Here is a 15721-nt window from a genome sequence, read left to right on the forward strand (position 1 = left end):
CCCTCGTCACACGGCGTCGCAAAAAGTCAGACCCCCCCTCAAATATGACGTCACAAAGCTCTGCCCTCCCCCCCCCAAATAAAACATGCTTCAAATCGCTTTAAACTATTGTCATTGTAGTGCGTATTTAATGTGCCGCTGCACTCTGATGTTGTAGGAGAAAACATGTATTAAAAAGTCTATTTAATTAAGTAGAACGTGTTGTCTATATTTATTTAAAGTTGCGCATTTTGATGTGACGTCACATTTCTCAACCCCCCCCCCCTCGTCACACATCGTCACAAATATCTGACCCCCCCCCTCTCCTAGGTGCGTGACGTCATTTATGGACGGCCCCTTATCCTATAGTAGCAAAAGTCGCTACATATGAAGTAGCTGCGGGTCCCGCACTTTCAAGGGCCCCGCGCTAAATGCTTTCAAGCGATCAATTCCGGTTCAGTGATTCTGCACTTGCTCTATTACCATAGTACCAGTGGCGGCTCCTGCAAAATCTCTCAGGGGGGGCAAATGTCTGGATGATTGATAAGGATAAGGTCCACCCATGCAAAGGATAAATTAACAGCTTAAGCATGTAAAGGCAACTTCACTTCTTTAATATTAATGAAAAATAAAGTGACTCTTACAATACATCTTGTTTGTTTCTATACTCACTATTAATACAATCCACTCATGTTTATTTTATTAAAGATTCCACTAGGTGGCGACAAATTATACTGTTGGATGAAACGTGCTTACGTATGATGACGTAAGCACGTTAGTGCGAGCCCTCCCGGAAGCCATAGAGAATGCATTGCAGCGCCCCCCATTCGAAAAAAAACATTTGAATGTAAGTCTATGGGAACACTCGGGGCGATTCTCAGCCGGAGGGAAATCGACCAAAAAGAGGCGGTACTCCACAGAACGTAGCATGACGCTGATTGGACTATATCCAGAGGCACAGTGACGGCTAGCGTGACTCTGTGGTTGAATGACATTGGTGGTGCGTCGCCCAATCGCCCTAATGAAGAAACCGCCCCTGCTAGTACTATACCCGTAGCTACTACATATGTAGTGTGTGTGCGGGAACGCGTAGCCGCAGGTATGAGTGTGAGGACAAAGGTCTCGTCCTGGGGCAATGGCAGCAAGCGCACCGTGTGTTGTACAAGATGCACGCTGGGGTGTGAACGCAGGCAAGGGGAAAGCTTGTCTTCAAATCAAAGACGAGAACCAACAACCCTCTTAAATCGCATCAGTGTTGGCATCCGCTACTCTCTCACGAGACTCCGCCCGTGGTCTGGCTGACAAAATATAAATCGTGGCGGCAATACAGGGTTTGAGAAGTAATGGGGTTTGAGAAATAGGCTAAGAACCCAAAAACGCGCCACACGGAGCCATGTAGCTCATTACATCGCCGAGGGATCAGAGCGCGAGGTTTCTGCGTTAACATCGTGGCCAACAAACAAAAAACCCACGGAAACACATCGGGAGAGCCGAGTCCAACCACGATAGCGCCACAAGAGAGTGCGGGGTGTCTTGGGAATCACGAAGTATGGCCCGCCTCGCGCTGTGCGTTAACCTCGGACGCGGCTGAAAACTTCTGAAGCAATTATAACGCTTCGCTGGGCCAGATCGATGGGTCTGCCGCCAATTGGGGGGGGGGTTTCGGCCGTGCACAACTCAGTTTTCAGTTTAATTTATTTGGTATAGCCCTGTGAGCCATTCGGCTCTTGAATCGGGTGCAACCGCAACAAACAGAAAACAAAAACATGAACAAGAAAACATCTTAAAGTGACTATGTGCAAACAGAAAATCCAAGAAAAGACAGCAAAATCTTTCAGAAACGATGAGCTGTGTGAGCTGTGCCGCTAACGACGGCGGAAATTACCGTGGCACCACAGGTGACACCTTTTGCAGGTGTCTTCATCATTAGGGACCTCACAGGTAACTAATTACAGGATGAGGAAAACGCATCGATAAACTCATCCCAAGGCACACTGTGTCCTTCACACATCACAGAGTGATATTTTTTTCTCACTCTTTCCAACGAAGGCTGAAAGCGTTTCCTGCATTGGCTTTGTCCTCCTATCTTGTCCCGTCTTCTCGAAACTATAAACTTTTTATTATTATACCTGGTAAAGGCCCAACTGAGCTTTGTAGCTATTGTTCAGAAGCGACCTGGCCATCACAAGCCTTCAACAGATATTTATAGCAGCTAAATACTCTATATGCATGTTGATGATAAATGTGGAGGGAAAACCCCGTAGGATAAAATCCGTGACCACACGGAGAACATGCAAACTCCAAATCCACGACATGCGCCAGGGTCGGAATCAAACCCACATCATCCTGCGTACCAGGCGAGGGATGTAACATCTCGCCACCATAGCGGCCGTTTGTACCTTGGGGTCACAATATTTACTACAAAGTTGCGTTGCTTTAAGGGACTTTCCCCCACAGAAAACCGGCCACAGTGATCACCAAAAGCTTGAAACGAAAACCAGCGCTAAATCCAGATATAAAACATTTCGGCCAAGGTGATGATGTCACACACGCTTTTGCGTCTGTCTCGCTCCGCCAAAAAATTCCATGAACTTATCAGCAGAAGTTGACCTCAAATCACATTACGACCTCCGATGCACACGCTGTGACCTTTCCCAATGCCGTGGCCTCATCCCCACGTGTGTATGTGTCTGTGTGTGCCGAACTTCTTTACGGGCCGTATGTAGCCAACCACCGCGACCTCTGTTGCACGCTTGTCAATGAAGTGCCGCTCACATTCAAGACAAGGAGCCCGACTCCCGGTCATAGGTTCCGGTCTCAAAACACGAGAGCCATTTATTACAGTTGGACAGAAACATGGCGTTGATATATATGTGTGTGTGCGGACAACTCAAACATTGCATTCTTCACATACAGCATGGAGCGATGTACGATTGGAGTTACATTGAGAGACAGAAATAGGGACACTGAGAGACAGAAATAGGGACACGTTGATGATAGAGAACATAGCCAAGTTAAAGGCATCACATTGACTTCATAGAGGAAACTGGGCTTTGGGCTGGACACTAATGAACTAAACTATTTTTTATTTTACCAGGCAAGGCCCACTGAGCTATATAGCTCTTTTTTTTAGAAGCGACCTGCCCACAAATGATCGCTCGAGGAAGTGGCTTATCACGTGGACATTTATAGCAGCCAAATACTCTAAACGCACGATTCTAAACGTGGTGGGAGAAACCGGAGGATCTGGAGAAAACTCCACACGACGACGAGGAGAACATGCAAACTGCAAACATACAGGGGTCAGGGTAGGGATCAAACCCATGACGTCCTGCATGTCGGACGAAATAGTTAACATCTCCCCACCGTGGCTGCCACACCACTGACAATGGAGTGGCAGCCCGAGGATGTACACTCCGCAGAGGGCATCAATTGTCGAGATGTAGCGATTGAATCGGCTCGTATGTAGACGTTAGATCCGTTACACCACAGGGATACAAGAGAAGGCGACACCTTGGGGAAGCCTTTACCCAGTGGTGGACAGATCATGGCTGCCGACGTCGATGGTGGCAGTTGAGTCTGAAATAAAAGTCAATTCATTATGGATGCAAGAACCGGGCGTTGGCGGCGCATGTCTGTGATCTTGCACTGTGGAGGTGACGGCTGGCGGTTCACGCAGATGTCGTGAAACTCCCAAAGGGCGTCAAGGTTGCCCTACCCTGTAGGTGCCGGTATAGATCATTAACCCACTCGACCGTGTGGGTTATCTCCGGGTGCTCCGGTTTCTTTCCACGAGTAGAATCACTCATTAGTGGACTTGGCCATAGCATCCTAATTTAGAGCCAGAGCATGGGCAATTGTTGGCGTCGGTTTTGGCTGCCTTCCCGCTTGTCTGTGGTTGCCTATGCTTTTTAATCTCAGGAAAACTGCGCATAGTGGAGTTACAAATATGCAGCGTTAACGTTAAGAGGCAGATGCGTCACAAGGCGGTGTAATCGTTGGACTCCTCGGCACCGCAGGTTCGCCCTACACCCGTAGCCTCCAGCACGGTGCCAACCGCCGTACCGCCCGCGGCCGCATCCAGGCGAGCGGTGGAAGCGTGGGTGCATTGGGCATTCGCCTCATCGACACCTCCACCGCCTCCGCCTTCCGCGGGAGCCACCGCCGTGTCATCCCCTGAGCCATTCCGCCCGCCCGACCGCCCGTCAAACAGCGACGACCTCCTCTCTAGGCCATGGGCATCATCCGCGGCGTTCGGAGTCGCCCGCTCGGCGACAGACATCGGCCGATTCCCGACGGCGCTCGGACTGCCACCCAGGCCCGCGCCGCTCACCCGCGGTGCGCCGGGCACCTCGCTGGCACCGATTCGTAGGGAGTCGCTCACGGGCGACCGGGACCCCAGTTGTTGGGAGGGTAGCGCGCGTGGCGCGTGGGTAGGGCCCGGCCGCTGCGAGTCGCCCCCGCCGTGCACGGGTCGCGGGTGCCGGGCCTCGTCGTGCGCAGGCCCCGAGCGATGCTGGGCCGGAGAGTCCGGCTCGTGGACGACGAAGCGGAAAGAGCCGCGTTGCGATGCGCTGGCGCTGGAGCAGGGCGACTCGCCGTCGGAGGTCGCGTGCAGGTAAGAGGTGGTGTCGCCGTCGCTCCGTGCCTGCCCCGGCGACGCCGCGAAGTCGGACAGGCCGAGCCGGGCCCGGCTCAGGCTCCTGCGGATTGACTTGATGTCGCCGTGCATCCGCGCCACCGACTTCTTGAGCTCCCCGACCCTGAAGCCCAGATCTGTGGGCGGAACCGGCTTTGCTCCAATTTTTTCTCAATTGCAAAACAAATATCTAAACTAACAGTTTTATTTTATCAGGTAAGACCCACTGAGCGATATAGCTCTATTGCAGAAGCGACCAGGCCACAAATGATAGCCCAACAAAGTGGCTTATTGTGGTGAAATTTAGAGCAGCCAAATACTGTAAACGCGTGATGTTGATTCTAAATGTGGACGGAAAAACCGGAGGACCCGGAGAAATATCCACGCGACCACTGGGAGAACATGCAAACTCCAAATATACAGCAGGCGTCAGGGTCGGGTTTGAACCCATGACTTCCTGTATACCCGGCGAGATGGTTAACATCTCGCCACCTTAAATTCAGTGAAGCCTTCTTAAACGAATAAATTACAGCATCATCATAATCAACGTCAGCATCATGTAAACACTCACTCATTGGCCAAATAACACTTCAATACATAGAAGGCTGCGGAGCGTGGGGGATCGTTGGCAGTGCCGGCTCATCGCGTGGCTGCTAACCTCCCGCTCGTCCGTGGTTCCTTCTCACGACCTCTCCGAGTCGTTCTCTCTCTCTACGAGAGCTCGGAGCGAATACTGTGCATGCTCCAATTTGAACAAAACATTATCATCATCCTCATCTATGTGGCTCCAATAAAATGGAGAGCACCACCCCTGCCATGTGCACGCGCACATCCCACTGCTAAACTCATGGGGATGGAGCACCACAGGTTCACTGCGTGTCTCGCAGGAAATTGCTGTTCATAACTCCCAGGAACTAGTTCGCCACCGCTGCTTGAAAGACCCTGATCCCCGGTGTCCCGTGACAGCTCCGTGTTGTTTGCGGTGACGCCGGGAGCCGCCGGGGCCCGCGACCTTTGTGCTTGTTCTCCTCGTACTCCTGCCGGGCCTTGTCGATGTAGCGCCGAACCAGCGTCCTGATCACCTGGCTCTGCCGGGCGCCCCTGGGCTCCACCAGGCCCCAGCCGTCGTGGACACCTGTGTTCATCTGAACCGGGGCCGGTGAACCGGTGATGTTAGCCTTGGCTGGTTTCATTGTGCAGTACGCTGAGCGCTGTGCCACAAATGAACCACAATACCTCGCCGATCTCATCAAGGAGCATAAACCATCACACGAATTCCGGTCATCCTCGCAGGAGCGGCTTTTGGCTGGCCATCGAACAAAGATGGTCGCCGCATCGCGCGGTGTCCGATACGCTTTTGCGGCCGTCTGGAACGCTCTTCCTTTTGATATTGGGAAGCCACTGGAGCTATGCACTTTTAAATCTATATTGAGAACTCATTTATTTGTAACTGCTTTATGTGTTTAGTTTGTTGTGCTTCCCCCGCACCTCCGATTAGCACGGTTGGCTACTTGCCGTGTGAAAGAAGTTCAACATGCATATGTACATGCCACCACTCCACCGAGAACACATGTGTGCGTGCGTGCTTGAGTCAGTCTCTGTCTATGTGTCAGGTACACGTGAACACATGTCCGCACTCACGATGACTTCGCTGATGCTGGGCACAGACGGTGAGGATGGCCCCAGCGACGTCCGGCAAAACAAGAGCCCGGCCGTTCGCCTGTGGACGACACTTACGCCCGTTCTTGCGCTTCTACGGCCCTGACCATGTGGAATGCTTTCACCTCGTCAGATAAGGGACAGCTGAACCCTCCAAAGCTCGACAAAGAGAACTCAAACCCTTATCTGTTCAGCCCGATGTTTACAGATGAAGAGGAACATCGCTTCGACAAACGTATGCTATTAAGATTAACCTAAATATTATTGCTTTAATTGCACGGTTTGACATTTTTATTCGAAAATAATAATTGGCTATGTACGGTGCGAAAGAAGTTCAACATATCTACAAAAGATAAAGATCGCCTGTATAGCCTTAATAGACTGTTGGGGCAAGTGCTGTTAGGAAGCACCTATGAAGGCCGGCACAGCACACGAGGGGGTGGGTGTGCCACCACTTTGCCCGGCCACCTCTGTCTCACCAGTGGCGATGTTTACTACACACTGCACCAGGTACCGGTTCAAATAATTGTCACTGATGGTGTTGGTGTTCGTGAGCGGGAATCGAAATCGAGTTACCGCTACACTACCACTCCCCACATACATACACATATAACAACAACAATAACCGCCATTCGCCACTAAGTGCTGGTGACGTCACCACGGCGATTGTGCCAGGCTATGTGCACGTTGAGGCCATGTGAAGTGTCGAACGCCCGCCGGCAGGAGGCCACAGGCTGATGCACCACCTGTGCTCCCTATTGTGCCAACTTGCTGTGTTTTAGCCGCCTGGCGCTCCGCTCATTGTGAGCGTCGCTTCTCTGCCCTCCGTTGTTATTGGAGGGCGACTGCCTCCAACTGCCCAGTCGCGTCCTTCACGAGCCTCCGCCACAGAGGCCGATCTTGACACCGCTGGTACCAGTCATCGACAAGTCCACTCAGTTCCACATCCTCCTGTACCACATCACTCCATGTCTTTTCTAGCCTGTGCCGCGCCCGTTTAGCCCCTCTATACAGCCGAACAAAAGCCGCTTAGGCAGGCAGTGGCTGGGCATGCGGGCTACATGACCCAGCCAACGCAGCCTTGCCTGCCGGAGGGGCTCACCGATGGGATTTTGTCCAGATCTTTCAAGAATTTGTGAGCTCCTCACACAATCCAGCCTGGCTAATCCCAGATTGGATCGTAGGCAGGCCAGCCTAAATGTTTCTAAGCGGCGAAGATGCTCCATTCTACACACACACATACATGATAGCGTAGTAGACAGACTTGGGGCTGGGGATGAGGTTGAAGGGCACGGGCAGGGTGAGGCCCTCTCGGAAGTAGGAGAGGTAGAGGCGCGAGCGCGCAAACTTCCACTCCACGTCCGCATCGTCCTGGTGACAACGCGACGGCAACGTGACGTGAACACGACACAGATAGAGCACGAACACGACACAGCATGGACGCAGCACCGCGCACGCGGCATGACGTTAAGACAACACGATGATACAAACACAGCACGACACGAACACGGGATGGACCTGAACACGATACAAACCACGACACGAACACAAACACAGCACAACACGAACGCGACCAAGGCAGTGATCACAGCGGCGGTGGCGGGGGTGGGGGGGGGCGGGGAGTCGGTCCACGAGTTAAGAGCGAGCACCTCGATCCTCTCGAAGGAGCTGGTGATCATGGCGATGAGCATGTTCAGCAGCACGATGGCCATGATGATGGCGTAGACGCCGTAGAGGCTGCGGCCCACGAACTGCGCGATCTCGAAGTTGGGGATGTCCGTGGTGCGCCGGTCCTCCATGCCGAACACCGTCCAGAAGAGGTACTGGAACGTCTCGTTGAACCTGCGGCACAAGAAGCACTGGAACGTTTCGTTGAACAATGCGGCGGGAAAACGACGCCATCGGCCACGCGGTTCTCGCCCGTGCTGTCAACCGTACCGAACGACTTTGCATTCTTTCTCGTTGAGAATCGTCACGTGTTTAGATTTATTTAGAGTATTCGGCTGCTATAAATTACCACGTGATGAGCGGCCACTTCGTTGAGCTATCATTTGTGGCCAGGTCGCTTCCGAATAAGAAGCTAATAGCTTGAGAGATATTTATAGCGATTTACTTACCTTTTCTACACTTTACACTCTTATTGTGTTTTCGTACTGTTTGTTGTTGTAACGCTGTGACCCCTAGCCCTTACTGGACACCTGTAACAAAGAGCTTCATAGCTCATCGGATTACTCAAAGTATAAATAAATATTCTGATTCTGATCTCCAGCGCAATTAACGTGAATAGATGAACAAATAACAATTATGACGGAGTGCGTTCGCGATGACGCGGATGATGATGATGACGACGCCGATGACGATGCTGAATGAATGAATGCGCTGGGCTGTGGTGGACGACCCGTCGTGCAGGCGAGCTCCCGAGCGGCCGCGGCGTCCCGACGCTCACCGGCCCAGCTTGTTGAACGTGTAGTGCACGTAGAGGTTGTTGATGCCGCACAGGAACGCCGTGCCGATGATCATCACCAGGAACATGAACCTGCACGCGCGGGTGGGCGGGCGGGTGGATGGCACGGGCACGGCTCCAGGCGCGACGGCTCTCGACGCACGAGTGATCGACGGCTCCCGTCGCGACCGACTGACATGGGTCGCTGGAAAATGAAGGTCGGGTCACTTACAGTCGGGGGTCAAACTCTGGAATGTCTGGGGCATAGGTCACGGTGCATGCGCAGCGGTAGAGGTCGGAATCGCAAAGGTCATGGGGTCGCTGTGGCAGAAGTTGGCTTCTAGAGTCGAGGTTCGTGAAGGTCGTAGTCACCCGGAGAGAGGAAATCGTCGCTTTATAGGTCGCGATCGCTCAGTATCACGGTATGGATATTTCCCGGTGCAGCACAATAATAATGATAGCCACATTTTTATCTGATTGTCTTTAACAAAAAGACCCTCCATTGTGTAAGTAAGGATCATCCCCTTGGCGTGGAAGTCAGTGCCGGAAAGGTCACTCCACGGTAGGGGCAGGGGTCACTCCACGGCAGGGGTCAGGGGACCCTCCACGCTGGAGCTCGGTGTCGGAAAGGCGATGCTTGGCCACGTGGTGCCGAGGTCGCGCCTCACCGGAAGATATCCCCGAGGATCTTGCCGATGGAGATCTGCAGCGTGCCGAGCGACTCGTGCGCGGGGAGGATGAAGGCGAGGCGCGTGAAGCTGAGCGCGCTCGTGATGGCGAACACCACCTCGGCGATGATCTGGGGGTCGTCTTTTTGCCACTGCCCACGCTCTGGGCACCGCCAGTGGGGGGTGGGGGGGGGCGGGGGGGTTTAGGTGGGGGGGGGGGGTGACGAGTGGCAACGCATTCACGCGACGCGGAACGCCATAGGTGCACTACTATGCACCGGATCCCACACGTCCTCCTCACCGGCTGTGGTGTAGTACGCTCACTGGCTGTGGTGAAATACGCTCTCCGGCCGTGGTGAAGAAGTACGCTCACCGACCGTGGTGAAATATGCTCACCGGCCGTGGTGAAGTACGCACACTCGGCCGAGAGCGGGTCCCGGCCGCACGCCAGCTCCCCGCTCCAGCGCACGAGCAGGCGCAGCGTGAAGGAGGAGATGTACATGCTGATCATGGCCAGGTCCAGACAGTTCCACCAGTCCGACAGGTACACGCGCAGGCCCTCGATCCACACCTCCTTGCACTCGTACCACAGGAAGCCTGCACACGCACATGCACGCACACTCCTAGAGCTCATATTCTTTGGTTCTTTCGGTAAATTCTTTACCAGTAAAGTCACATACGAAAGAACCAAAGATAATGAATTCCTGCCGTCGTGAAGTTTTTTTTTGCAGTGGGGGGGAGGGGGGGGTGATGATTGCCACGTATACAGGCACCCCCCCCCCCCCCCCCCCCTGAACCGCGGTGTGCGGTGTCATTAATCAAACGTGGAAAATGCAAACCGCGACGCGGGACTCAACGACGTCACGGGATCTACCTGCGGCAAAGCAAACGGCACGCGCGCTATTTTTCTGTCGCGGTCAATACGCACGGCAGCAGCGTGAACCGGGGGGGGGTGGGTAGGTGGGGGGGGGTAGGTGAGGGAGGTAGGTGGGGGGGGTAGGTTGGGTAGATAGGTGGGGGAAGTAGGTGGGGGGGTAGGTAGGTGGGGGGGGTAGGTGGGGGGGTGGGGTAGCAGGCCCGGACATAGCGACGAACGCGCGGGGCGTTTGCCGACGAGGCCGCGGCCTCCCGGCGGTGGCGGCAGCAGCAGCGGCACCTGCCACCCAGACCATGTGGAAGGAGCTGTCCATGAGCGTCTGGTTGCGTGTGGACACGATGTCGCTGGAGCTGTCCATCATGATGGACTCGACGAGCAGGAAGAAGAGAAACCAGAGGTAGGAGGCCGAGTGCATGAGAAACTTGAGCAGCGGCGTGCGCAGCAGGTTCCCCAACTGCACGCGCGCAGAGCACGCGGGACGTACGCGCGGGTACCTGCGTTGAACTTCTTTCGCGCCGTACGTAGCCAACCGTGAACACAGGAGGTGCGGGGGAAGGACAACAAACTAAACAGAAATAGGCAGTTCTAAAGAAATGCGATGATTGTTTAAAAGTGCGTAGCTCCGGTGGCTTTCTAATATCGGAAGGGAGAGCGTTCCAGACGGCCGCGGAAGCGCGTCTGAAAGCGCCGCGCGATGCGGTGACCACCGTCTTTGTTCGATGGTTCGCCAAAAGCCGCCGCTGCCGCTGCGAGGATGCGAACGCTCAGGTGGCACGCGGGACACCCCGTGCAGACAGCTGCACCGCAGTGCCGGATTATCCTCGTAGCACAAGTAGCTACATATGCTACAGGCTCCGCAATTTCAAGGGCCCCGCGCTAAATGCTTTCAAGCTATCAATTCCGCTTCAGTGATTCTGCACTTGCTCTATTGCTATAGCACTATACTGCCTTCGACTTTTATGAACGACCGGGTGTTTAAGGTTAGCGATTTGTCGTAATATCTGGCTGTATAGAAAATGAAAAAATACAATTATTTTACTATGCAAGTTATAATTTTGTGTTTGAATATTTACGTATTTTTATTTTATTTAGGACCTCTTCATAACATATGCTACAGGCCCCGCACTAGCTTAACCCGGCACTGCTGCACCAGCATGGGCCATTCCAATAGATAATAATCACATTAATATTGCCCACTATCCAGCAAGGCCTCACTCAGTCCAGGACTCTTGTTCAGCAGGGCCCTGCATTGGGATGATGCGCAAGATCCTCCGTTGAGTGGTTGGCATCGTGGGAAGACAATGGGGAGATCCGTGGAGAAAAATCCCCGGCATACATTGGGGGGGGGGGGTAACGCTCAAAGCGCCGTGCGCAGTGATTCAATACGTTTTTGCTTTACCGCCCCTCTCTTAACCACCTCGTGAGCCGGGGCTCACAGCGCAGGGACCCGCAGGCCACGTTTGGCCCGTGAGTTCATTTCGCGACCGTGCACGAGGGACACGCGCCCGTCGTCTCACCCTGGACTTGGGCGCGATCCAGTAGATGAGAGCGAGCAGCGGCATGCCCAGGAAGATGCCCAGGCAGGTGCCCGCCTTGACTGCGGCGTGGCTGCCCCTCCAGCTGGGCATGCCCGAGCACCAGATGGAGGTGAGGACCTGCTGGCACACCGGGTGCGACACGAACTGGACGCACGCACGCACGCAGACACGGTCACACGCACACACGCGGACACACAAACGCATGCGGGCACACACACACACTAAGGCAACGATCCTCCCGTATAGATTTACAGACTGTTGGGGCAAGTGCTGTTAGCAAGCACCTGTGAAGGCCGGCATGGCACACGAGCGGGTGGGTGGCCAGCACCACAACAACAACAACAACAACCGCCATTCGCCACTAAGTGGCGGTGACGTCACCACGACGCTTGTGCCAGGCCATGTGCACCCTGAGGCCACGTGAAGTGTCGAACGCCCGCTGGCAGGAGGTCACGGGGCAGACCCAGGTGCCACGGGTCGACTGACCGAGATGACTGGCTGATGCACCACCTGTGCCCCCTACTGTGCCAACTTGCTGTGCTTTAGCCACCCGGCGCTCCGCTCGTTGTTGTGAGCGTCGCTCCTCCACCCTCCGTTGTTGTTGGAGGGCGACTGCCTCCAACTGCCCAGTAGCGTCCTTCACGAGCCTCCTCCACTGAGGCCGATCTTGACACCGCTGGTACCAGTCATCGGCAAGTCCACTCAGCTCCACGTCCTCCTGTACCACATCACTCCATCTCTTCTCTAGCCCGTGCCGCGCCCGTTTAGCCCCCTCGATCCGGCCGAACAAAAGCTGTTTAGGCATGCGGTGGCAGCACCACACACACATGCACACACACACACACAAGTACGCGAGCAAGAACGTGAGCCACTCGGTTAGGTCCTTGAAGAATCTCGCAGCACGTGGAGTGAAACGTCGGTCATCGTACCGAACAACACACGGCGGCACAACCCGAGAAACGCATCGGAGGGCGACGCAGCAGCGCAATCGCGGTCGCTTCACGCAGCGGCATCGATGGCAGAGCGGTCAGCGCGCTGCGCCACCGAGCCGGGCGACCCGAGTTCGATTCCCGCTCACGCCCACCAAGCTCCAGCGACGGCTATCCGCGTCGGTCCTCCTCGAGGTCGACTCAGCCTCAAACGAGCGTCCGTTTGCGATGTGCAAACATCGGCACGGTCGGGCGCGGCGCCGGCCACCCGTGCCGACCGAAGACCGGTCGCGATGCCGCCGGACGAACGGCGCTCGGCACCTCCCCCCCGAAGCGTGACGGTACCAGCTTCTGTTGGTGCGACACGGCGAGGCGCAGGCGGCCCAGGCTGGGGATGCCTTCCTCGAAGGCGCCGTGCGCCAACTCCTCGTCGCCGTGCGGGGGTGCGTCGTTGAGCAGCGAGTCCACCTCGCGCTGGTTCTGACACATGGCGAGCAGCTCCACGGCGAACTCCTCGCACTGCCGGTCCAGCTCCATGTACTCCGCCTGCGCGCACGCATCCCACCAGCAATCGCAATGAGCCATCCACTGCTGGATGAAGGAATTCCTCCCCCACCATCCCCCCCCCCCCACACACCACGAACGTCAGACATTACCCTAGTCCCACACCTCCAATTAGCATGCTTGGATACGTACGGTGTAAAAGAAGTTAAACATAATACGTACTACGCTATACACTAGATACTACACTATACATTACTAGACACTACATTATACACTACATTATACACTACACTATACACTACACCGCACCGCCGAGGAGCACGGTCAGCTACGCGCAGTCGGCTACGCGCGGTGGCGCGAGTGAAGTTCAACGCACACACACGTGCACGATGCCCGCTCCGTCCGCGCCTACCTTGAACTCGGGCTCCTGCCTGGCGAGGCGCGTGAGCTCCCGGCTCAACTCGAAGGCGCCGAGGATGGCGTCGCCGCTCGCGAGGCACAGGTACGGCCGCCCGGCGAGGCCGCGGTACGTGTTGATGCGCGACAGCGAGAACTTGAGCGTGTCGTACTGCCGCCCGTTCTGGCACTCGAGGCAGCTGCAGGAGATGTTGTGCGGGCGCTGGATGGCGTGCCCCTTCTTGAGCAGCACCTCGACGATGTCGAAGAGGTTGTCCTGCGAGGCGAGCGTGAGCGGCGTGACGCCGGGCGGGTAGCGCGAGCTGTCCATCGAGTGGTCGAAGATGGCGAGCGAGAAGGAGCGGATGTCCATCTTGTTGTGGCCCAGCGCCTTGTCGTTGTCCAGGCGGTCGAGCAGCAGGGTCACGACCTTGGCCACGCGGCGGGCAAGAGGATGAGTCCGGGCGATTGAGCAGATCGACAGGCCGGCTGGCCGACCGACTGATTTACTCACAAGAACACTGGCGGACTACGTGACAAAGTGACCAACCGGCAGCCACTTACGAACAGACCGACCGACCATTTACCGCGGTTGGCTACGTGCGGTACGAAGGAGTTTCAACGTACGCACACACACAAATTGACCGACGGAGAGACAAGAGTGACACATTGGCCAGCAAAGTGACGTACGAACAACGTGACTGACTGACTGACTCACAAATCGACCGACCGACTGACCGACCGACCGGCCAACGTCGCCGGGTCACCTGCTGCTGGTTGGTGTCCACAGCGACGAGGAGGGCCTCGTGGATCTGCCGGAAGTCGAAGCGCACGCAGCGCAGCAGAGCGCCCAGCACCTCGTCGCTGCCCATGCGGATCGCCAGGTTCAGCGCCTCCCTCCACGAGCGGTCCTCCTGCTCGTCCGCCTGCCGCGGGTTGGGTGGCACCCCCCGCTCCGCCGTGACCCCCCCTCCGCTCTCGGCGGCCCCCAGGATGTCGTAGACGCGCGCCACGTTCCCGTCGCGGATGGCCGCTTGCAGGGCGATGGGGAAGCGAACCTTCCTGCTCACGATGTTGCGCCAGCTGCGGGCGTGCTGCTACCGGCGACACGGGGGTCGGTGGCGCAAGCAGCAGCATCATCGACATGAGCAGCAGCATCATCGACATGAGCAGCAGCAGCATCATCGGCATGAGCAGCAGCAGCATCATAGACATGAGCAGCAGCAGCATCATCAGCATGAGCAGCAGCAGCATAATCGGCATGAGCAGCAGCAGCATCATAGACATGAGCAGCAGCAGCATCATCGGCATGAGCAGCAGCAGCATCATAGACATGAGCAGCAGCAGCATCATCGGCATGAGCAGCAGCAGCATCATAGACATGAGCAGCAGCAGCATCATCCGCATGAGCAGCAGCATCAGCATCATCATTTTCAGCACAAATGATAGCTCAAAAAAGTGGCTTATGATCGTGTGGACATTTATAGCAGACAAATAATCTAAACGCGTGACGTTCATCCTAAATGTGGAGGGCAAACCCGGAGGACCCGGGGAAAAATCCACGCGACCACGGGGGGGGGGAGAGAGAGACAGACGCAAACTCCAAATATACAGCAGCAGGCGTCAGAGGTCGGCATCGAACCCACGTCCTCCTGCATACCAGGCGAGGTAGTTGACATCTCCTAGCCACCGCTGCGCCCCCCAAAACGTAGCGACCAAAAAACAACTTGGGCCTCTCTTTCTCCTGAACTGAGAACCGAATCATGAAATGCCCTCTCATCATGGTGATGAGTAAGACCCATCACACCACCACCACCTACCCGCTTGTTCTCCATGATCTTGCCTCGGGGACTATGGTTGGAGACCCCGACCTCACGTCTGGATTTCACGCTCTGCGGTTACCGAGTCAATTAGGCTGTGTGGGTGCAGCAGGAGACGCTATGTGGGTGCAGGAGTTGAGGCTGTGTGGGTGCAGCAGGATACGTTGTGTGGGTGCAGGAGTTGAGGCTGTGTGGGTGCAGCAGAAGAGACTGTGTGTGGGTGCAGCAGGAGACGCTGTGTGGGTGCAGGAGGAGAGACTGTGTGGGTG

The 15721-nt window shown here is 55.6% G+C and overlaps 1 protein-coding gene across 1 annotated transcript; it reads right to left on the reverse strand.

The window, feature by feature from the left end:
* Positions 1-3724: 3724 nt before the first annotated feature.
* On the reverse strand, positions 3725-15467 carry LOC144950122 (short transient receptor potential channel 2-like). Its single transcript, XM_078880182.1, has 13 exons — positions 15453-15467; positions 14400-14729; positions 13649-14062; positions 13078-13278; positions 11783-11947; positions 10545-10719; positions 9785-9985; positions 9389-9551; positions 8724-8813; positions 7927-8119; positions 7511-7648; positions 5631-5829; positions 3725-4755 (listed from the first exon to the last, which is right to left on the reverse strand). Exons 1-13 carry the CDS (start codon positions 15465-15467, stop codon positions 3959-3961), a joined length of 3081 nt encoding a protein of 1026 aa, XP_078736308.1. The 3' UTR covers positions 3725-3958.
* Positions 15468-15721: the final 254 nt, after the last annotated feature.

Source organism: Lampetra fluviatilis, chromosome 56, assembly GCF_964198595.1.
Source record: "Lampetra fluviatilis chromosome 56, kcLamFluv1.1, whole genome shotgun sequence".
Taxonomy (NCBI): Eukaryota; Metazoa; Chordata; class Hyperoartia; order Petromyzontiformes; family Petromyzontidae; genus Lampetra; species Lampetra fluviatilis.

Coding starts and splice junctions, on each gene's coding strand:
- LOC144950122 (XM_078880182.1), bottom strand. Junction 9,986..10,544: donor CCACATGGTCTGGGTGGCAG/GTGCCGCTGCTG, acceptor GTGCGTGTGCAG/GCTTCCTGTGGTACGAGTGC. Junction 7,649..7,926: donor GCTCCTTCGAGAGGATCGAG/GTGCTCGCTCTT, acceptor CGTTGTCACCAG/GACGATGCGGACGTGGAGTG.